The following is a 17,216-nucleotide window of genomic DNA, read 5'->3' as shown; positions in this document are numbered from 1 at the left end:
TTCATGCCCCATGTCTCAGTGTTCTGGTGACAGCCCTGTTAGGAGGGAGAGGCTGGGATCTTCACTTGTGTTTTTCACAGAAGGAAGCTGGTGTGGGGAGGGAATGGTGATGTGCCTGAAGTCTCCAGACCTGGGCCCAGCCCTCCTGCCCCATCTTGTGACAGTGCAGGTGGAACAGGGACCACATCTGTGGTGTACTGTCCTGTGGATTTGACAGAAGAGCAAGCGGAGGCTCAGGGTGGTGGAACTTGCCTGGGGTCACTTTAGTTCAGTGTTCAGTTGTTCTAGTTATTCCCTAGAAGGTTTCTGGCCTCTCTTTCAGTGTCTTGGGAGGTGGGATTGGTCAATGAAGCCAGGCTGACACTGAGCAGAGTGTGGGAGGTTCGTGCAGTTTTGCCCACACTGGGGCTTCAGCCGACCCACATTACGGGGGCAGCTGCACTTGGCCTCTGGGTGCTGGGAGTTTCCCACAATCGTTAGCTTTGAGGTGGCAGCTGCAGGCCCATCTGTGGGTCTGCACTCCCCTAAAGGCCAAGGCTCTGGCCACTAGTCTGCCCCAACCTCCAGTGCTGCGGCACCTCCCTAGCAGGCAGGGGTGTCTGTGTGCCTTGCCCCTTTGGGGGGTTTCATGCTTGGCTCAGGTGGGGACAGTGGAAACCAGAAGCAATCCTATTCCCAACAGATGTTCCTGAACTATTTCAGCCTCACAGTTCCTCCCCTCCGGAAGCAATCTGGGGTTCTGGGGGTGACTTGATTCTCTGTCTCTACCAGCCCTCCCTCATGTCACTGACCCCAGGTTCTTAAGGTGCATGTGCTGCCCCTCCTGAGTGGGACGCAGATCGGCCTGCCTCCGAGTGGCTTTGGGATGGGTTTCCCACTCTGTTTTTGAAACTTTGCAGCCCTGGCATTTATAGGGGGGTAGGGGCCTGAAGTTCTTAAACTTCACTTTGAACTTGGGGTCCCCTCCAAAGCATCCTAGAAACTGCTATAGGAGGTGAGGGGACATTCCGGAGTGGTGGTTGGTATGTGTGTGTGGGTTCTCTCCATGCCCTTGAGTCAGCCCCTGCAATTCCCCTTTGTCTCTTATACTGGGCCTCCAGCTTCTGCTTTAGTTGGAAGAGAAGGTTCCATATTTTAAGAAGGTTTGCGTGACCTTGACCTCAAGTCTCCCACCCCTTCCCTGTCCCAGAGGTGTGTGTCCAATGTCAGTTTGCACCTCCCCCCTCCGTGGATCTGTGGTGAAATCATTTTGACTCACAGGAAGGCCTTCTCATCACAATGAGATCAGCCTCACCTGCCTGCAACAGAGGCAGCTTCTGTCCCACCCAGAGTCCCTCTTGTTTAGCCACCTGCTCCCTGTGGTTTGAGAATGTCCCCTCCCGGCACACAAGCCCAGCTGGAGTCTGGGCCCTGGCTTTGCTGTGGGGTGTGGGTGAGTGGGGTGAGTGAGGTGTGCCCACAGTTAAGAGCTGGGCTGAGAGCAGGCTTGGTGGGGTGGGAGGAGCGGAGGGCGGAAGACAGCTGCTAATGGAAAAACTCAGAGAAAAAGATTCTTGGTTTCATAAATACATAATTTTCAGTGAAAAAGATTACATCTTAGAAAAACAAGTAAAGGTGGGGATTTGGCTTCTTGGAAGGAAGGACAGGATAGTTCTTCAACCCTGGATTGAGGTTCTGTCCACCTCGCCAGGGGAAAGGCTGGGATGGGGCTACCACACCCACCCAGTTCTGGGGACCTGGCATATTTGTGGGCAGTTATCATTCCAGCAGAGTAGCCAAGGACAGCACAGAGCGGTCACAGAGATGCCGAAGAGCCCCATCTCAGCCTCACTGGCCCCTGACCTTCCAGCCCCTCTGCACAGTGGCCTTATGACAACAAGAAGCTAACCTGCCAGTCCAGGGGCCTCAGGCTCACAACCAAACAAGAATATTTACAGTGAGGTGCTGGATAAAACTCCAGCCCCTCCAGGGGTCTCCTGGGCTAGGAGAGGACACGTGGGTGAGCGTCCTCACTTGGGCAGCCCATTCTTCATGCCCAGCTGTTCCTTGAGGGCCCGCAGCTGGGCCAGGCTGATGTTGCTGCCCCCACAGACGATGACCACTAGTGACCGCAGGGGGACTTGGAGCTTCCCCTCCCCTTGCAGCTTCTGCACCACGCGGCTGTAGACAGCGGCCAGGGCCGCTCCGCAGGCAGGCTCCACCAGGATCTTCTCATCATCTGCCAGAGAAGGGGCATGGCAAGGGTGTGGCCTGTGTCCCCAGACAAGCCATTGGCAGGGCTAGGGAATGCTCTCAGCCCTAGTCACAGGCTCAGGTCGTAGTCCAAACCTCTCATGGTCACCCTAGGTGGGACCTTCTAAGCCTGAGCCAGGGCCTGGGGCATATGAATGCTAACACTGGTAAAATGATCATGATTGCCTGAGTGCTGTTTTGATTCTGAGGCATCATCTGAGTAAGAATGCTGTTGGGTAACTGAGTTAGCTGCAGATACAGGAGAATTAAATGGCAGAATAAATGCTACTTTTTTTTTTTTTTTTAATTTAGTGACAGAGTCTCTGTAGCCCAGGCTGGGTTGCAGTGGTGCATTATAACCCCAAACTCCTGGGCTCAAGAGATCCTCCTGTCTCAGCCTCCCAAGTATCTGGGAATACGGGCATGTACCACCACACCTGGCTAATTAAAGTAATTTTTTTTTTTAGAGACAGAGTCTTGCTATGTTGCTGAAGCTGGTCTTGAACTCCTGGCCTCAACCGATCCTCTCTTCTCGGCCTCCCAAAGTGTTGGGATTACAGGCATGAGCCACTATGCCGGGATTTTGTTTTTCCTTCTGTCATCCCTGTCCTCTAGGCTGAACCTAGAAAGAGTCCAACTTAGTTACAGACCCACCTCTGAGTCCAACTCTTGAGTCCTATGTTTTTCTTCTTTTTTACCCTGGCTACCAGGAAGTGAATCAACGTTTTAAATATTCCGTTAGTGTTCCCTAATGCCGTGGTTATCAGGCTTCTCCACTGTGGCTTTCACTTCTATTTTTACATCGTATTGTATAATAGTATCTTCCATTAATGGGCTGTACTAGGCAGGAATGGAAGATAGAATTGTGAAGAAAATTTGGAGTGCGTGGGATCCCTTGACACACCAAGTGGACAGCCAGCATCTAGCTCTTGAGAGGATTTGGTACCTACCCACAAACTTCTCAACGGCAGCCACAGCCTCCTGGTCTGAGATAACTTCGGGGAAAATGGGGTGTTCCTGAGAAAGCTTCAGGGCCTGAGCTGCCACGGTCTTCACACCCAGTGCCTTGGCAACACTACGAGAGATGGGGACAGAGAAGGACATGGAGATGGAAGAAACAGGAGAGAGAAGAGGAGGCAGAGACCCAGTGGGCGTAACCTCTGAGCTGCACAGTGCTGAGAAGCCCCAGGGGCTCTTCAAGCTGGGGTGGGGGGGTGGTCTTCTAATAAGGCACAGTTTGAATTGGGAGTAAATAGCATCCTATTCAGTTCAACAATGAATCAGGAGTGAATGTCTAAAAGGACCTTTTGTCTGCTAGGACTTCCCAGCTCCAGTCTTTGCTCTAGGTGGTGACCCCCACCTGGCTAACTCTCACTAAGCTTAGCACCATTCTTCCTGCCCACATCCTGCCCTGTCCCTGAAGGCCCAGGAATAAGGCCACTTCCTCCAAGGAGTCCTCCAGGGAGACTACTCAGCCCCATGGCTCTGTGTGGAATTCTCAAACGTAGGACTTCTTGAGAAAGTGTTAGGTGCCAAGCATTCCACAAACATGATTTAATTGTCACAACTTTTGCTGTTATCAACTGGTTCCATTTTATAGAAGGGGAAACAGAGGCAGAGAATGTACTTGCCCAAGGTCACATGCCTAGGGAGTGGTGGCACTGGCTCTGGGAATAGGATCTGCATAAGTCTAGCACCTGCACTGATAACCAACATCTGATACTGTCCCCAACTTCCCTGACTGACCACTGGTCCTATTCCTGGCTCAACTCCCTCTCACTTCGCCTCTTCATCCATGAGCATCTTGAGGGCCTGGGCCCTCTCAGCCCTTAGGCAGCACCATGGCTCACAGTAGGCACTCTGCCAGGGCTTCTTTGGTCTCTAGAGTGGGAGCAGAGGCCAACACAGCAGCTCCAGTACTGGGCTCAGGAATCCAGAAGTTCTTAAGTGGACTCAGTCTTCTCCCTATCTACATCAGAGAGTCTTATCTGCCAGAACATCCCTTCTAGCTGCACACATAAACTTTTGGTATAAAGACATATTGTGGCCTCACAGCTAGGTGTGGTCACGTAACTAAGTTCTGGCCAGTGAGAGGTAAGTGGAAGTGTGTCTGTGTCTATCTTTAAAGGATGGAGCATAGCCTTCTCTCCTTCCTTTCTTCTTGTGAGATGGGATGTGGGTGTGATAGTTGGCACTCAGGCAGCCCTTTTGGACCATAAGGCCACATGCTAAGGATGGTAGGGCAACAAACTCAAGGGTCCTGGGACCCTGCTTCATGGATTTGCTCCTGGACTATCCATCTCTAGATTTTATTCTTATATGACAGAAATAAAGTTCAATCCTGCTTAAGCCATTGTTATTTTGAGCTTTGTGTGATTAAACACCATCTGTCAATAGTTTGGGACTGTGATATGAACTCCTTGGGAACAAGAGCTGTGTTTAGTAAATATCAATATTAGACTTTTGTGCAAGGAAGTGTGACATGGTACACAGTCACCACAGTCAATAGATTGGGTTTGGGTGCCCATTGTACCACTCACTGTGTGACTCTGGGCAAATGACCAAAGTCTCAGTTTCCTCACCTGTAAAGTGAGTATCTACCTTGAAGCCAGAACTGAGGGGTACATGTATCCCCCATTCTTGCTGGGCACTCGGGGGAGGCACCCCAGCTGCTCACCTGGTAATGTTGGGCAGGGAAACAAGCTTGCCCGCTGCAGTCGCTGCATGGAAGCTGTGGGCACCGAAGGTCTCCATGGCGATGACGGGCACATCCCCCCAGCCCACCTCCTGCAGCCCCTGGACCACTCCGCACAGCAGACCCCCGCCACCCACTGACAGCACGATGGCCCCTGGCTTTGCACTCAGGGTCTCCTTCAGCTCCTTCACAATGGAAGTATGGCCTTCCCTAGAGAGGATGGGAGAGGGCAGCAGGTCAGGGATGGGCTTCCTGGAGACACCAGGCAGGGGCCCAGGACACACCAGCTCAAGTTTGCACTTGACTTTATCCCAGACAGCTGATGGGCTCAAGTGACCCTCCTGCCTCAACCTCCTGAGTATCTGGGACTACAGATGCCGGTCATGACACTCAACTAATTTTTCTATTCTTAGTAGAGATGGGGTCTCACTCTTGCTCTGAGCTCAAGGGATCCTCCCACCTCAGCCTCCCAGAGTGCTGAGATTACAGGTGTGAGCCACTGCTCCAGGCCCGTGTGTTTGCTCTTGGATATGTTCTGTGTGCTGAGCCATAGACAACAGGCATTTGGTGCACATGCGTCTGTCTACCTGTGTGGTGTCTCTGTGTGTGTGCACTCACACTTGTACTTGATGGTGTCCGCCCCAGTGGGAGGGTCTGTGTACACACATGTGCAGCTGCTGGGCATGATGATGGGGCCCAGTGATGAAGGGGTGGCTGCCACCCACACCAGGTGATCCTGAACTCCACGTACCAGATGAGGGGGTCATCAAAAGGGGGAACGTAGACCCAGCCTGGGTTGTTCTTTGCCAGGGCTTTGGCCAGCTCGAAGGCTTCATCCAACGTCTGTAAGTGAACCAGGGAGACAGGAGGGGTGAGGCCCTGGGGAGACTCTGTCCGGCCACCAGGTGCCCTCTGTGGCTCCTGCCCTGGGTCAACACTCACCTCACCCACCACCTTGACTGTGGAGCCTTCATTCTTGAGTCGCTCAATAGTGAGCACAGGTGTGGTGTTGGGCACGACGATGGTGGCAGGGATGCCCAGTCTTCTGGCAGCATATGCAGCCGCCATGCCTGCGTTGCCCGCTGCCAGGGGTAGGAGTGGAGAATGTCTATGAGGCAGGGTCTGGGAGCAACATGGGGCTCTGGATTCTCCTCTAATCCAAGGTGAACACTGGCCTCCCCCTAGAATTCCAGACTGGGGACTTCCACAAATGTTTGCAATGGCCCATCGCTGGGAGATGAGAGAGGGTTGGAGAGAGTTGGAGGGCCTGGTCTGGGACACACGGCAGAGGGTGGGAGTAGGGAGAGGGTACTTACCTGAGGAGCAGACAAAGTGTTCACAGCCTTGCTCAGCCCACTGCAGAGACAAGAGGGGAAGATCAGGCCCCCTCCCAGCCCCTGCCTGGCTCCTTCCCTCCCACCTGGAACATCTTCCAGTGATTCTGACTGACCCTGACCTCTTCCTCCTTCATTCAGAATTTGGTCTGCCCTAGACTCAGACTGTATCTTCCCTCTCCAAAATGACTGGCTCAGGGAAACATGAGGAAGAAGCATCTGATGGCTCTGGGATTGGTCCATAGATCCCAGACGGGTGCCCCTTAACCTGGGAGACCCTAGTGGAGGACACTTAGTGGCCTACCCTGGAATTCCTGGAAGGAGGACTTGTTACCGCCACCCGCCGCCTGGATGATGCAGACCCTGTCTTGTACCATTTTGCAGAGGTGCCCGATGCCTCGGATCTTGAAGGAGCCAGAGGGCTGGGCACTGTCCATCTTGAGGTAGACACTGGTGCCTGCCACTTTCGACAGGGCCATGCTGTCACGGATGGGCGTCTTCACATGCAGGGGTTCTCCTGATGTCATTTCTGGAAGAAAGGAAAGAAACCCAGAGGGTCGGGAGAGCTGGCCCTAGTGCCTTCCAGAGGACAGTGTGACCCCTTCCTTCACTTCCCAGACAGCATCTTAGAGACCTGGGTTGAAATCTCAAGTGGGCCACGTACTCACCATGTGACATCAGACAGGTAATCCCCCCACCCCACAGCCTCAGCTCTCTTGTCTGTAAAATTGGGAGAAGGATTGTCCCCCCGCCCCCCGACTCCTGCACACCTTACACATCATGCTGAAATCATATTCAGACCTTGAAGCTTTCAAAAATCAGGAGGCAGAGGTGGATTTGTATGAGCTGATTCAGAGTGAATTAAAGATGGTTAAGCAAAGGCAGGAGACTGGGAATAATTGGGAATAGTCTACTTATGTAAAAAATGCAAGGACGCAGCACACATACATCCACAAATGTTCACGTGCACAGAACATCTCAGGAAACACAAAACTGGTCAGGGCAGAGGCCTCTGGGGAGAGCTGCACCTGGATTTGTAGCACACCTGTTGTGCTGTTTGAATGTTTTACCATGTGCTTATGTTACTTATTTAAAGTACTCTTTAAAAACTAACCTAGGATGGTGGGCACCTGTAGTCCTAGCTACTCGGAAGGCTGAGGCGGGATGATCACTTGAGCCCAGGAGTTTGATGTTACCGTGAACTGGGCTGATGCCATGGTGCTCTAGCCTGGGCAGCACAAGGAGACTTTATCTCCAAAAAAAAAAAAAAAGAAAAGTTTTGAAAAAAGAAAAAAATGATAGAATGTGAACGTTTTAAAATCATAACTAAGAAAATGACATGAAGGCTATGTTAACCAGTTTGATGGAAGTGTTTCGGATTGTGTGTGAAAACCCCACACTGTATCCCAGAAGTGCATTAATGTACATAGTTACCATTCGATAAAAAAAAAAAAGAAAAAAATGAATAAAAAGACAGAAAAAACTAACACTGTATCCCAGAAGTGCATTAATGTACATAGTTATCATTCAATAAAAAAAAAAAAAGAAAAAAATGTATAAAAAGAGAGAGAAAAAACTAACTTAGGAAAGCCCAGCATCTAACTGGGACAAGTTCCACAAGGTGAAGTTTTACGGCTGTTAATTCATTTACTCCTCCTCATAATCCTAGGATGTGGCTGATGGGGAAACAGGCTCAGGCTGCACTTGCAGGGTGGCCACATTGAGCTCATCTGTGTCACACACACTTCTCACAATGCAGTGTGGCTTTTTTTTTTGAGACAGAGTTCCACTATGTTGCCCTTGGTAGAGTGCCATGACGCCACAGCTCACAGCAACCTTAAACTCTTGGGTTTAAGAGATTCTCTTGCCTTAGCCTCCCAAGTAGCTGGGACTACAGGCCCTGCCACAACAACTGTCTATTTTTTTGTTGCAGTTGTCATTGTTGTTTAGCAGGCCAAGGTCAGGTTCGAACCTGCCAGCTCTGGTGTATGTGCCCACCGCCCTAACTGCTGAGCTACAGGGGCCAAGCCCAGTGTTGCTTTTCTCAATGAGAGGTGGAGCCTAGGTTTTCCTCCTTGAACCCTGAGCTCCTGTAACTGCAGTGGAAGTGGCACTATGTGACTTCCAAGCAGCGGTGTGCTGGTAAGTGTTTAGTGATCAACTCTCCAAAGGAAAGGAAAGCCCTGATTCATAGCATGTGCCAGTTTCCACGATGTGCGTGTACTTACTAGGGTCAGTGCCAGACTACCAGAGAGCAGCTGGGAAGAGATGGGCATGACCTGCTCCCTGGAGCCTTCATGGCCCTGTTCTATCACACCCCTGCTCTCAACGCTGGGTCAGAAAAGGTGACACAGCCTCCACCTGGTCTCCTCCTTTGGGCAACTCCTACCATGTTGGGGGCCACATGGATATGTCCTGTCTGACAGCTTTGCTGAGGTACCAGTTGGCAGCCAGCATCAAGTGCCACACACCAGAAGGAGGAAGGCTTTGAGAGGACCTGAGTTTGGCCACTGTCACAGTACAGCCATATGAGACATCCCGAGTGAGAACTGCCTCCCTGAGCCCAGTTGAACCCCCAAATAACTGCTGCTGTTTTAAGTCAACATAACTATTTTGGGGGGTCGTTTACTATACAGCAATAGGAACTAGAATATTAACATGACTTGTACAAAGTAACGCTGCTGGCAAGTGGGGGAGGCAGGATTGAACTCAGGCAATAGGCTCCAGGGCCCAGGTTCCCTGCAGGGCCCATGGGTGTGGCTTGGGCTCCCCCTTATGGACAGGCTGTGGGTGATGAAGCAGTTGAAGTGGCTCCGAGTCTGGCTACAGACACATCTGCCCACCCAGCCTTTTCTTTTCTTTTTTTAATTAAATCATAGCTATGTACATCAATGCATTCATGAAGTACAATGTGCTGGTTTTATATACAATTTGAAATACAACAAACTGGTCAACATAGCCCTCGCTACACTTTCTTTTCTTTTCTTTTAGAGACAGAGTCTCACTTTGTCACCCTCAGTAGAGTGCCTTGTTGTCACAGCTCACAGCAGCCTCTAGCTCTTGGGCTTAGGCAATTCTCTTGCCTCTGCCTCCCAAGTAGCTGGGACTACAGGCGCCCACCACAACGCCCAGCTATGTTATTGTTGCAGTTTGGCCGGGGCCGGGTTAGAACCTGCCACATTCAGTATATGGGGCCGGCGCCCTACTCACTGAGCCACAGGTGCCACCCACACACTTTCTTAATTATTGTGTTAAGACATTTATACTCTACACTTAGTAGATCCTCTGAAGAAGACAGAATCCCAGGGGAGATTTCATTCTCCCCAACATGACTGAGCCAGGAGAGACTATTTCATTCCTCCTTCCTCCACTATCCGAGAAGACAAGAGAGTTGCCAGCCAGTGTCCCCATCTCCAATGACACTGCCTGGTCCAGTCCCCCAACCTGGGCATGGGTGGCTCAGATACACCTTCTAGACTGGCCCAGATACTCCTTGGTCGGATGAAAAGTGAGGGGTGGACACCCCTACCACTGCACCAGCCTTAGCACCTCCCAAACAGGGGTAGCTTATATCTATCGGAGTTAGCTAACAGCTGGGGGGGCCATTTAAACACTCACCTCACTTAGATCTCTTCAATAAAAGTCAGAGACAGGGACACTCCACAGCAGAGGCATCCCCAAATCTGTTTCAATCAACTTTCATCTCCTGGAGGTTACCAACCCCCCCCCCCCCAAATGCCATCCCTGACTGACATTAAAGCCCTGACCTCAGGGAGCCCTCCTGGTTGGGGACCCTTTAGGTGGATTTGAGAAGCACCTCCCACAACCTGTCTCAGCTTGTGCCATTGGATGCTTTGGTAAGGGGTTCCCCTTGAAGGTCCCCCACCCTCTGCTGGGGCTGCATGTAGAGGGCATGCGTAAACCCCTCTCAGCCTGCCAGACCCATCCTACCCTGCTTAAATACATGACTTCGCAAGAGGTTATGCCAGGCACCGAGAAGGGAGGGCACCTGAGCAGCGCCCGTGGACGGCAGTCTCTTCTCTCAACTTGGCTTATACTAAGTGCTCAGTAAATACGAACCATCTGAACTGGGCACTTTAAGTGCACATCTTATTCCACCCTCACAATCACCACAGGAAGAAGGTTCTACTATTATCCCCCATTTTAAAGATGAGGAAACTGAGGCACAGAACTGGACGGGAACTCAGCCAGTCTGGCTCCAAAATATGGGTTTTTATGACTCTTTCTGTCTCTCCCTCTACCCCTGAAAAACCATGGAGTTAGCCAAAGGCACTCCAGTCTCTGGGCGAAGCAGAGGATGAGGCCACTTACTGGGCAAAGTCGATGGAGCTGGGCGGCCGGACAGAGTGAGCAAGGGAAGGCGGGATCCCACGGAGAGTCTGAGGGACACAGTGGGCTGTCTGCTGAATGGTACTGGGGACCACTGAACCGGGAGCTTTATTCCCCTAGCGACTCTGGGCAGCCAATGGGACCCCAACGCCGGCCACGCCTCCTCCGGGACCCGCCCCCTGGCCCGGGGCTTCCAGAGGGGAGGGTGAAGCTGGCTGAGCTTTTTTCTCTCTGGCAACATTTTGTCTTTCCCACGACCCTCTCCTCTCCCTTCTTTCCACATTCCTTTTCCCATCCTCAGTTTCTTCATTTGCAGATGAGGACAATACCTGTTTCCATAGGACCAGTAGGAGGAGTGCATGAAGAGCACGGGTGATAATGCACTAAAAGCTGCTAGCGTGTGCTTGCATGTGGTAGGTTCCCAGACAATAATATAGCCAGAATGGTTAACAGTCACTGAGCCCCGAGCAAGTGCCAAACCTCACAGGAGGTGGATATTGTTATCATCCCTATTTTGCAGAAAGAGAAGCTGAGATAGCCAAGGTTGTCACTTGCCCAAGACCACTCAGGCAGTAAGAGAGAGGAGCCGGTCTTGGAATCCAGAAATCTGACTCCCAAACCTATAATCCAAACATAGTTGTGTATTGCCTTCCTTTATTACTTTCCCCTGTCATCCATTTATGACCTTTTGGCATGGAGGGTCAAGTAGGTAAGACCCAGGGGGCCAAGATTCAAATCTTGGCTGTGTTGTTTATTAGCTGTGTGGCAATCAGCAAGTGGCCTCCTGGAGCCTCAGTTTGCTCATCTGTAAAATGGGTTGATAATGGTACCTCCCTCCTAGGCTTAGATGACATAGTGATGATGTATGTGTATGAGGAGCCTGGTACTGGGTGAGTGTTCAGTATTAGTAGTCATCATCATCACCACAATCGTCACTATCATCATCATGCAGAACTGGAAGGTCTTTCAGCCGAAAAATGTCTATCTTGTCCCCTCCTTGTCTGTCCACAAGGATGATTTTCTCTCTCTCTCTCTCTCACACACACACACACACACACACACACACACGCCCAGCAGCTTTCTTCATGGCCCCCTCAACAAAGCTGACTTGTCAGGCTGGCCTGGACAAGAATATCAATGAGACAGAGGAAAGCCAGTGCACAAACAGCCTGCATAGCAATCCCACCCTGTAGGACAAACTGTCCCATCCAGCTGTCCTCCCTGACCTTCCACAGAGCTCCCATGACTCCTCCCCAGTGGACTAGGTCACTTCTTTCATATGTGCATTGGGACATGTGCATTGGGGACATGGAATGGCAAAGCCAGGAGATGTGGGGATTGTGAATCTCAGACGTGGATGGAGCCTCCCTTGTGTGTATCTGAGTGTATACAGTTGGCATACACACGGCTGGAGTACCTGCTGGTAACTGATCCCATGCTGTGTGTCCCCTGGGTGGGTGGGACTCATTTAAGCCCCAGATATCTGGGGAATGGGCATGTGGGGTCCCACATTACAGGTGAGGAAACAGGCTCAGAGGTTGAGTGGAGCTTCTGGGGAGCACCAGGCGGCAAGTGGAAGTGATGAAAAACGAACTCAGGCTTTCTGAATTATTTGTAGACACAGGCAATGGAGAGGGTTAAGAGGGGTTGGGGCCAATCTTGCCATCCTGGCCACATTCAGAGGTCCTAGATTTAGCCTTTGGATGGTATCTCCACACAAGGGCATCCACGCAGTCAGGGAGTCTTATCCTGTTGAGTTAATTTATAATCTAATGCCATGATTGCAAACAGGGGAGGTTTGCAAGTGCCAGGGACAAGAGCTCTATATACAGATGGTGCCAAAAAAAAGTATACACAATGCTTTAGAGCTCTATATACAGATGGTGCCAAAAAAAAGTATACACAATTCAAGCAAGGAAAAAACGATATTAAATTTGTAACACTCAAGGCACGTTTGACTTCTGCAATTACAAGAGGTGCTCAACGTGACTTGTATTAATCTTTTGTTATCAATATATACATTGGTAGAATTTTAACACAGTTTTTTCCTTTCTTAAAATGTGTACACACTTTGGGGGCATCTTCTGCATTGTTCCATTTGTGTCAACCAAAATATATCAATGTTGTGATTTGAAAAACACAACACAAATTAAGAAAGCTGACCATATAATAGGGTTGAGTACATTGGATACTTTTTCTTCCATTCTTGAGATAATTTGCTAAGAAGAACATTTTCTAGCTCCATCTATGTAAACATGAAGGAGGTAAAGTCTCCATCTTTCTTTATGGCTGCATAGTATTCCATGGTGTACACATCCCACAATTTATTGATCCATTCATGGGTCAATGGGCACTTGGGCTTCTTCCATGACCTAGCAATTATGAATTGGGCTGCAATGAACATTCTGGTACAAGGGAAGAGGGAGAGGAGGGGAGAGGGGAGGATGAGTGGAGGGAGGGTGATTGCTAGGATCACGCCTATGATTTATCCCATAAGGGTACATGTGAATCTTTCTAAATGTGGAATATAAATGTCTTAACACAACAACTATGAGAATGACATGAAGGCTATGTTGGCCAATTGGATGAAAGTATTTCAAATTGTATATGGAAACAATACACTGTACCCCGTGAAAGTATTAATGTACACAACTATGATTTAATTAAAAAAAAAAAGAAAGCTGACCATATAAAGACCAGAGAGGGGGGGAAAGACAAAGTATAAATCACTGTCTTTGATATTCTGTCTGGGCACATCCTTGTTTTAAGAACAACTCCATTGAAATACAATTTACGTAACGTACAATTCATCCATATACAGAATATTGATTTTAGAGTTTCTTCATATCCCAAAGGAAGCCCATCCTCCCCTCCCCCCAGCTCCTGGCAACCACCAATGTGTATTCTCTCTATGGCTTTGCCCTGTGCTCTTGTCATTTCATATAAATGGAATCATACAGTGTGAGGTCATTTGTGTCCGGCTTCTTTCATGTGGTGTAACGTTTTCAAGGTTCACCCGTGCCGTAGCATGTGACAGTGCTCCATTCCTCTTTACGCTGAATGATGCTCCATCCTATGATAGACATTTTGTCTATCCATTCATCAATTCATGGACATTTGTTGTTTGAGTACCTCTTCGTTTTTAAATGTGTAAAAAATTGCTGGGCAAGGTGGTACATACCTGTAATCCCAGCTACTTGGGAGGCTGAAGCAGAAGGATCACTTGAGCCCATAAGTTTTAAGCCAACCTGGGCAAAATAGTGAGACCCCAGTGTAGGCTGCCTAGTCAGACAGGCCAAGTTCAAATCCAACGTTTGCCATCAACTTGCTGTGTGATGTTGAACAAGTCACCTAACCTCTCTGTGCTTCTGTGTCTTCAACTAATAGTAGCCACCTTTCAGACTTGTTCTGAGGCTTTGATAATTGATGTAAAGCTAAGAGGGCAGTTCCCAGCATGTAGTGGGCACTTAAGCAATGATGGTCATTTTTATTTTCTAGTGCTTAAGAAGGCATCAGTGTCCCTAGCTCTGGGTGATGGGACACAAGTGTTCTCTTCTCCCACATAGTTCTCCTTTAAATGGTCTTGGGGAGCAGGGAAGGAAAGTTCAAGTTGTTTTCTTCCATTAACACCTGGGCAAACCGAGGCCCAGCTCTATCTAAAACAAGAAGGTGAGGGCAGAGCCCAAAGTCCTGAGAGGAGAGGAGTGGAGTCTGGCTAGGAACCTGGAGCAAGTGCCGGCCTCATCTCCACCTCCTGGCTTTGTTACATCACGCACTCCTGGGAATATGTCCCTGAGGATGGCCCGATCAGTGTGTCCTTGGCTCTGGGAGGTGGGGATTCTGACGGTTGTTTTCCTGGCTGGGGAGGAACAGGCAGCTCTCATCTCTGTTTGCCCTCCCTGGCCTGCGCAGCCAACTCCCGACTCTCCCGATCAGTTAAGGGCTCTGGCTCCTGAGCCCATCAGATCTGGGTTGCAATTGCTCCCTGCTGTGTGACCTTGGGGCAGTCACCCAACTTCCCTTAGTCTCTGTTTCCTGCCCTTAGAGATGAGGACAGTGATCCTTCCAGGGTGTTTGCAAGTCCCCACACCCAGCTCCTCCTTTTGTTTCAAGTCTGGGTTGGAGCCCCTTTGGGATCTGCAGCCTGGCGGCCTCTGGTCTCTCCCCAGCTAGGACCCTGTGAGCAGCTTGAGGCCAGACTTGCACCTGACCCCATCCTCTGCTTCTCCCAATCCTGTGCCTAGACCCTTGCAGGTGCCTGCTTGTCGGGCTCCCTGGCTGCCTGTCCCCTATACAGTAGCTGGAGGGATCCTTTGCACCCCGAGTCAGGTCATGTTGCTACTCTGCTCAAGATCCTCCCATGGCTCCCACCTCCCTTGGAATAAAAGCTGAGGTCCTGACGGTAGCCTTCATGACTCACTTGACCTGGCTGCATTACTTCTCTGCCCTCCTGCCCTCCTCCATCCACTCTTCGCTGTCCACGCTGGCCTCCTTGGTACTCCTCCTATTCACCAGCCTCCCTCCTGCCTCGGGGCCTTTGCACACACCCTTTTCTGTGTGGCTTGTTCTTCCTTCAAATATCCATGTTGCTCACACCTTTACCTACTTAGAGTATGTGCTTATGTGGTCCCTATCACAGAGAGAACGCCCCCGGCCCACCTATCTAAAATCATACAATCTGCTTTTGTTTTTTCTGTACTTCTGTCATATTATCCTTACTTCCTCTGTTATTGCCTGTTCCCCACCCCCACCCCTACCCTACTAGTTGGGAGCTCCAGGAGGGCAAGGGATTTGCCTGTTTTCTTCACCGGTGAGTTCCCAGGGCCTCACACATTGCCTGGCACCTACTCGGTACTCAATAGCCATTGGCCAATTCATTGCCAAATGAAATGAACAAACAAAGTATCTGAGAAGTGTCACAGTAAGAAGAAGGAAAAATACTGAGTGATCATCACAGTGCTGTGGGGTGTCACAGCAGCCCTTGGAGGGGGCTTCTGGGATGATCTCCACTAATGAGCCCCTGGGTGGGGAGCTTATTCAAAATACAGGCATATGGTCCCTCTTTTCCAGAGGAAAGACCACCCAAGACCCTGCTGGCAGCCCCTCATTCCCTACTGTAAGCCAGAGTCTGTTTCCAAAGCCTGCCAGGCCTCCTTTCAGCCTGGTTTTCACAATTCACCACCCTCAAAGCAAAAGCACCTTGTGAGCGTCCTAAGGCCTCTGGGCTGGTTTCCTCCCGAGACAGTCCTTTCCTTTGCAGAACCCGTGCCTTGTGCACACTCCACTTTTTTCCAGCCTCTATTCAAATAAGACCCGGCACCAAACCCCCCATTCAAGGGCAGTAATTCTCCAAGTGGGGCAGTTTTGCACCCCAGGGGGCACTGGGCAATGTCTGGAGACATGTTTGGTTGTCGTGCCTGAGATGAAGGTTGCTAATAGCATTTAGCAGATGGAGGCCTGGGACCTGCTCAATCCCACGCAGTGCACCAGACAGCCCCTCACACCCAGGGATGATCTGGCCCCAAATATCAGTGATGCTGAACCCTAACTCAAGGGTTATACGAAATGAGACTGGTACCTCCCTGATTTTACCTTTTCTACTTCTATTAATATGACCAGGACTTAATCCTGCATGGGCAAAATGTATTTTATCTAAAAAGCTGTTGTTCCTTATCCAACTGTTACTCAACCAAATCCCCTAGAGAAGCTAAAAGATTTTTTTCTTAGTGAAACTAATTCTGTCCAATCCCATCAGGCCTCTCTTGTTTTGGACTTAATATGCTTAATCTCTATGGCTCTCAGTATAAGACTTGGCATTTAGCCCTCTTCATTTTCATTCACCCGACTTCAACCATCATTGGAGTTGATGGAGACCTTGTAGGACCCTGTCTGGATCATTTGGTGGCTCTGTCTGTGGCAGCTTTCGTCATCCCTGATAGGAGAAATAGCCTCTTGGTGGGCCCTTATATCTCACACTGGCCACCATGGCCAAGGTCAGGACCCCACGGCCGTGCTAGGCGTCTCTCTCTTTGGGGCCTAACATTATCCATCCACCGCCATGTGATGGACAGTGGAGCTGCTCCACACACCCCAGGAGGAATTTTGTCCAAAGCTCATGGAAACCTCAAGATATTTGCACCAGGATTAAATCTCAGGCCACAAACTCTGTTTCTTTCTCTCTTTCAATATACACATTGAAAATTAATTTTAATTGATCAATCAATTAATTGCTGGAGAGCAGATTTACCAGAATGCCACTGAAACTGAGACAGGAGGAAGAGAGGAAATGCAGGTGGTGTGTTCAGTGGGACGGAGGGAAGAGGGTGATAATTAATATTCTCAAAATATTATTCCACCACAAATGCCTCATCTAGGCATTTTGGCTGGGTCATGCAACCATGTAACTATGGCAAAAGGAAAAACTTGTTTCTGGTGATTTCGAGATAACTGCAGCTCACTGCCCCTTCTTTAGCAAATGGTGGCAGGCAATTCTCTTTCCAGCTTTTTCTCTGTCCTCTGTTTACTTCTCCATGTCTACATCTAGGATGTGGAACTATTTCTCTCTCTGTGTGTGTGTGTGTTTTTTTTTTTTTTTTTTTTTTTTT

At 49.8% G+C, this 17,216-nt stretch overlaps 1 protein-coding gene across 1 annotated transcript; it reads right to left on the bottom strand.

The window, feature by feature from the left end:
* Nucleotides 1-1,550: 1,550 nt before the first annotated feature.
* Nucleotides 1,551-10,685, bottom strand: SDS (serine dehydratase). Its single transcript, XM_003789953.3, has 8 exons — nucleotides 10,594-10,685; nucleotides 6,636-6,790; nucleotides 6,244-6,283; nucleotides 5,870-6,009; nucleotides 5,679-5,770; nucleotides 4,910-5,137; nucleotides 3,183-3,307; nucleotides 1,551-2,218 (listed from the first exon to the last, which is right to left on the bottom strand). Exons 2-8 carry the CDS (start codon nucleotides 6,786-6,788, stop codon nucleotides 2,010-2,012), a joined length of 987 nt encoding a protein of 328 aa, XP_003790001.1. The 5' UTR covers nucleotides 6,789-6,790; nucleotides 10,594-10,685; the 3' UTR covers nucleotides 1,551-2,009.
* Nucleotides 10,686-17,216: the final 6,531 nt, after the last annotated feature.

Source organism: Otolemur garnettii, unplaced genomic scaffold (genome assembly GCF_000181295.1).
Source record: "Otolemur garnettii isolate 467f Iridium unplaced genomic scaffold, OtoGar3 scaffold00038, whole genome shotgun sequence".
NCBI classification, from domain to species: Eukaryota; Metazoa; Chordata; class Mammalia; order Primates; family Galagidae; genus Otolemur; species Otolemur garnettii.
The sequence above is the reverse complement of the archived record's forward strand: the minus strand, read 5'-3'. Positions and strand labels throughout refer to the sequence as shown.

Bases quoted from the DNA above. Each gene is read 5' to 3' on its own strand.
- SDS (XM_003789953.3), bottom strand. From the start codon at position 6,788: ATGACATCAGGAGAACCCCTGCATGTGAAGACGCCCATCCGTGACAGC. The intron at 6,010-6,243 runs GTAAGTACCCTC...TACCCCTGGCAG, and splicing joins ACACTTTGTCTGCTCCTCAG to CGGGCAACGCAGGCATGGCG. The intron at 5,138-5,678 runs GTACGTGGAGTT...CATCCTCTCTAG, and splicing joins TTTGATGACCCCCTCATCTG to GGAAGGCCATACTTCCATTG.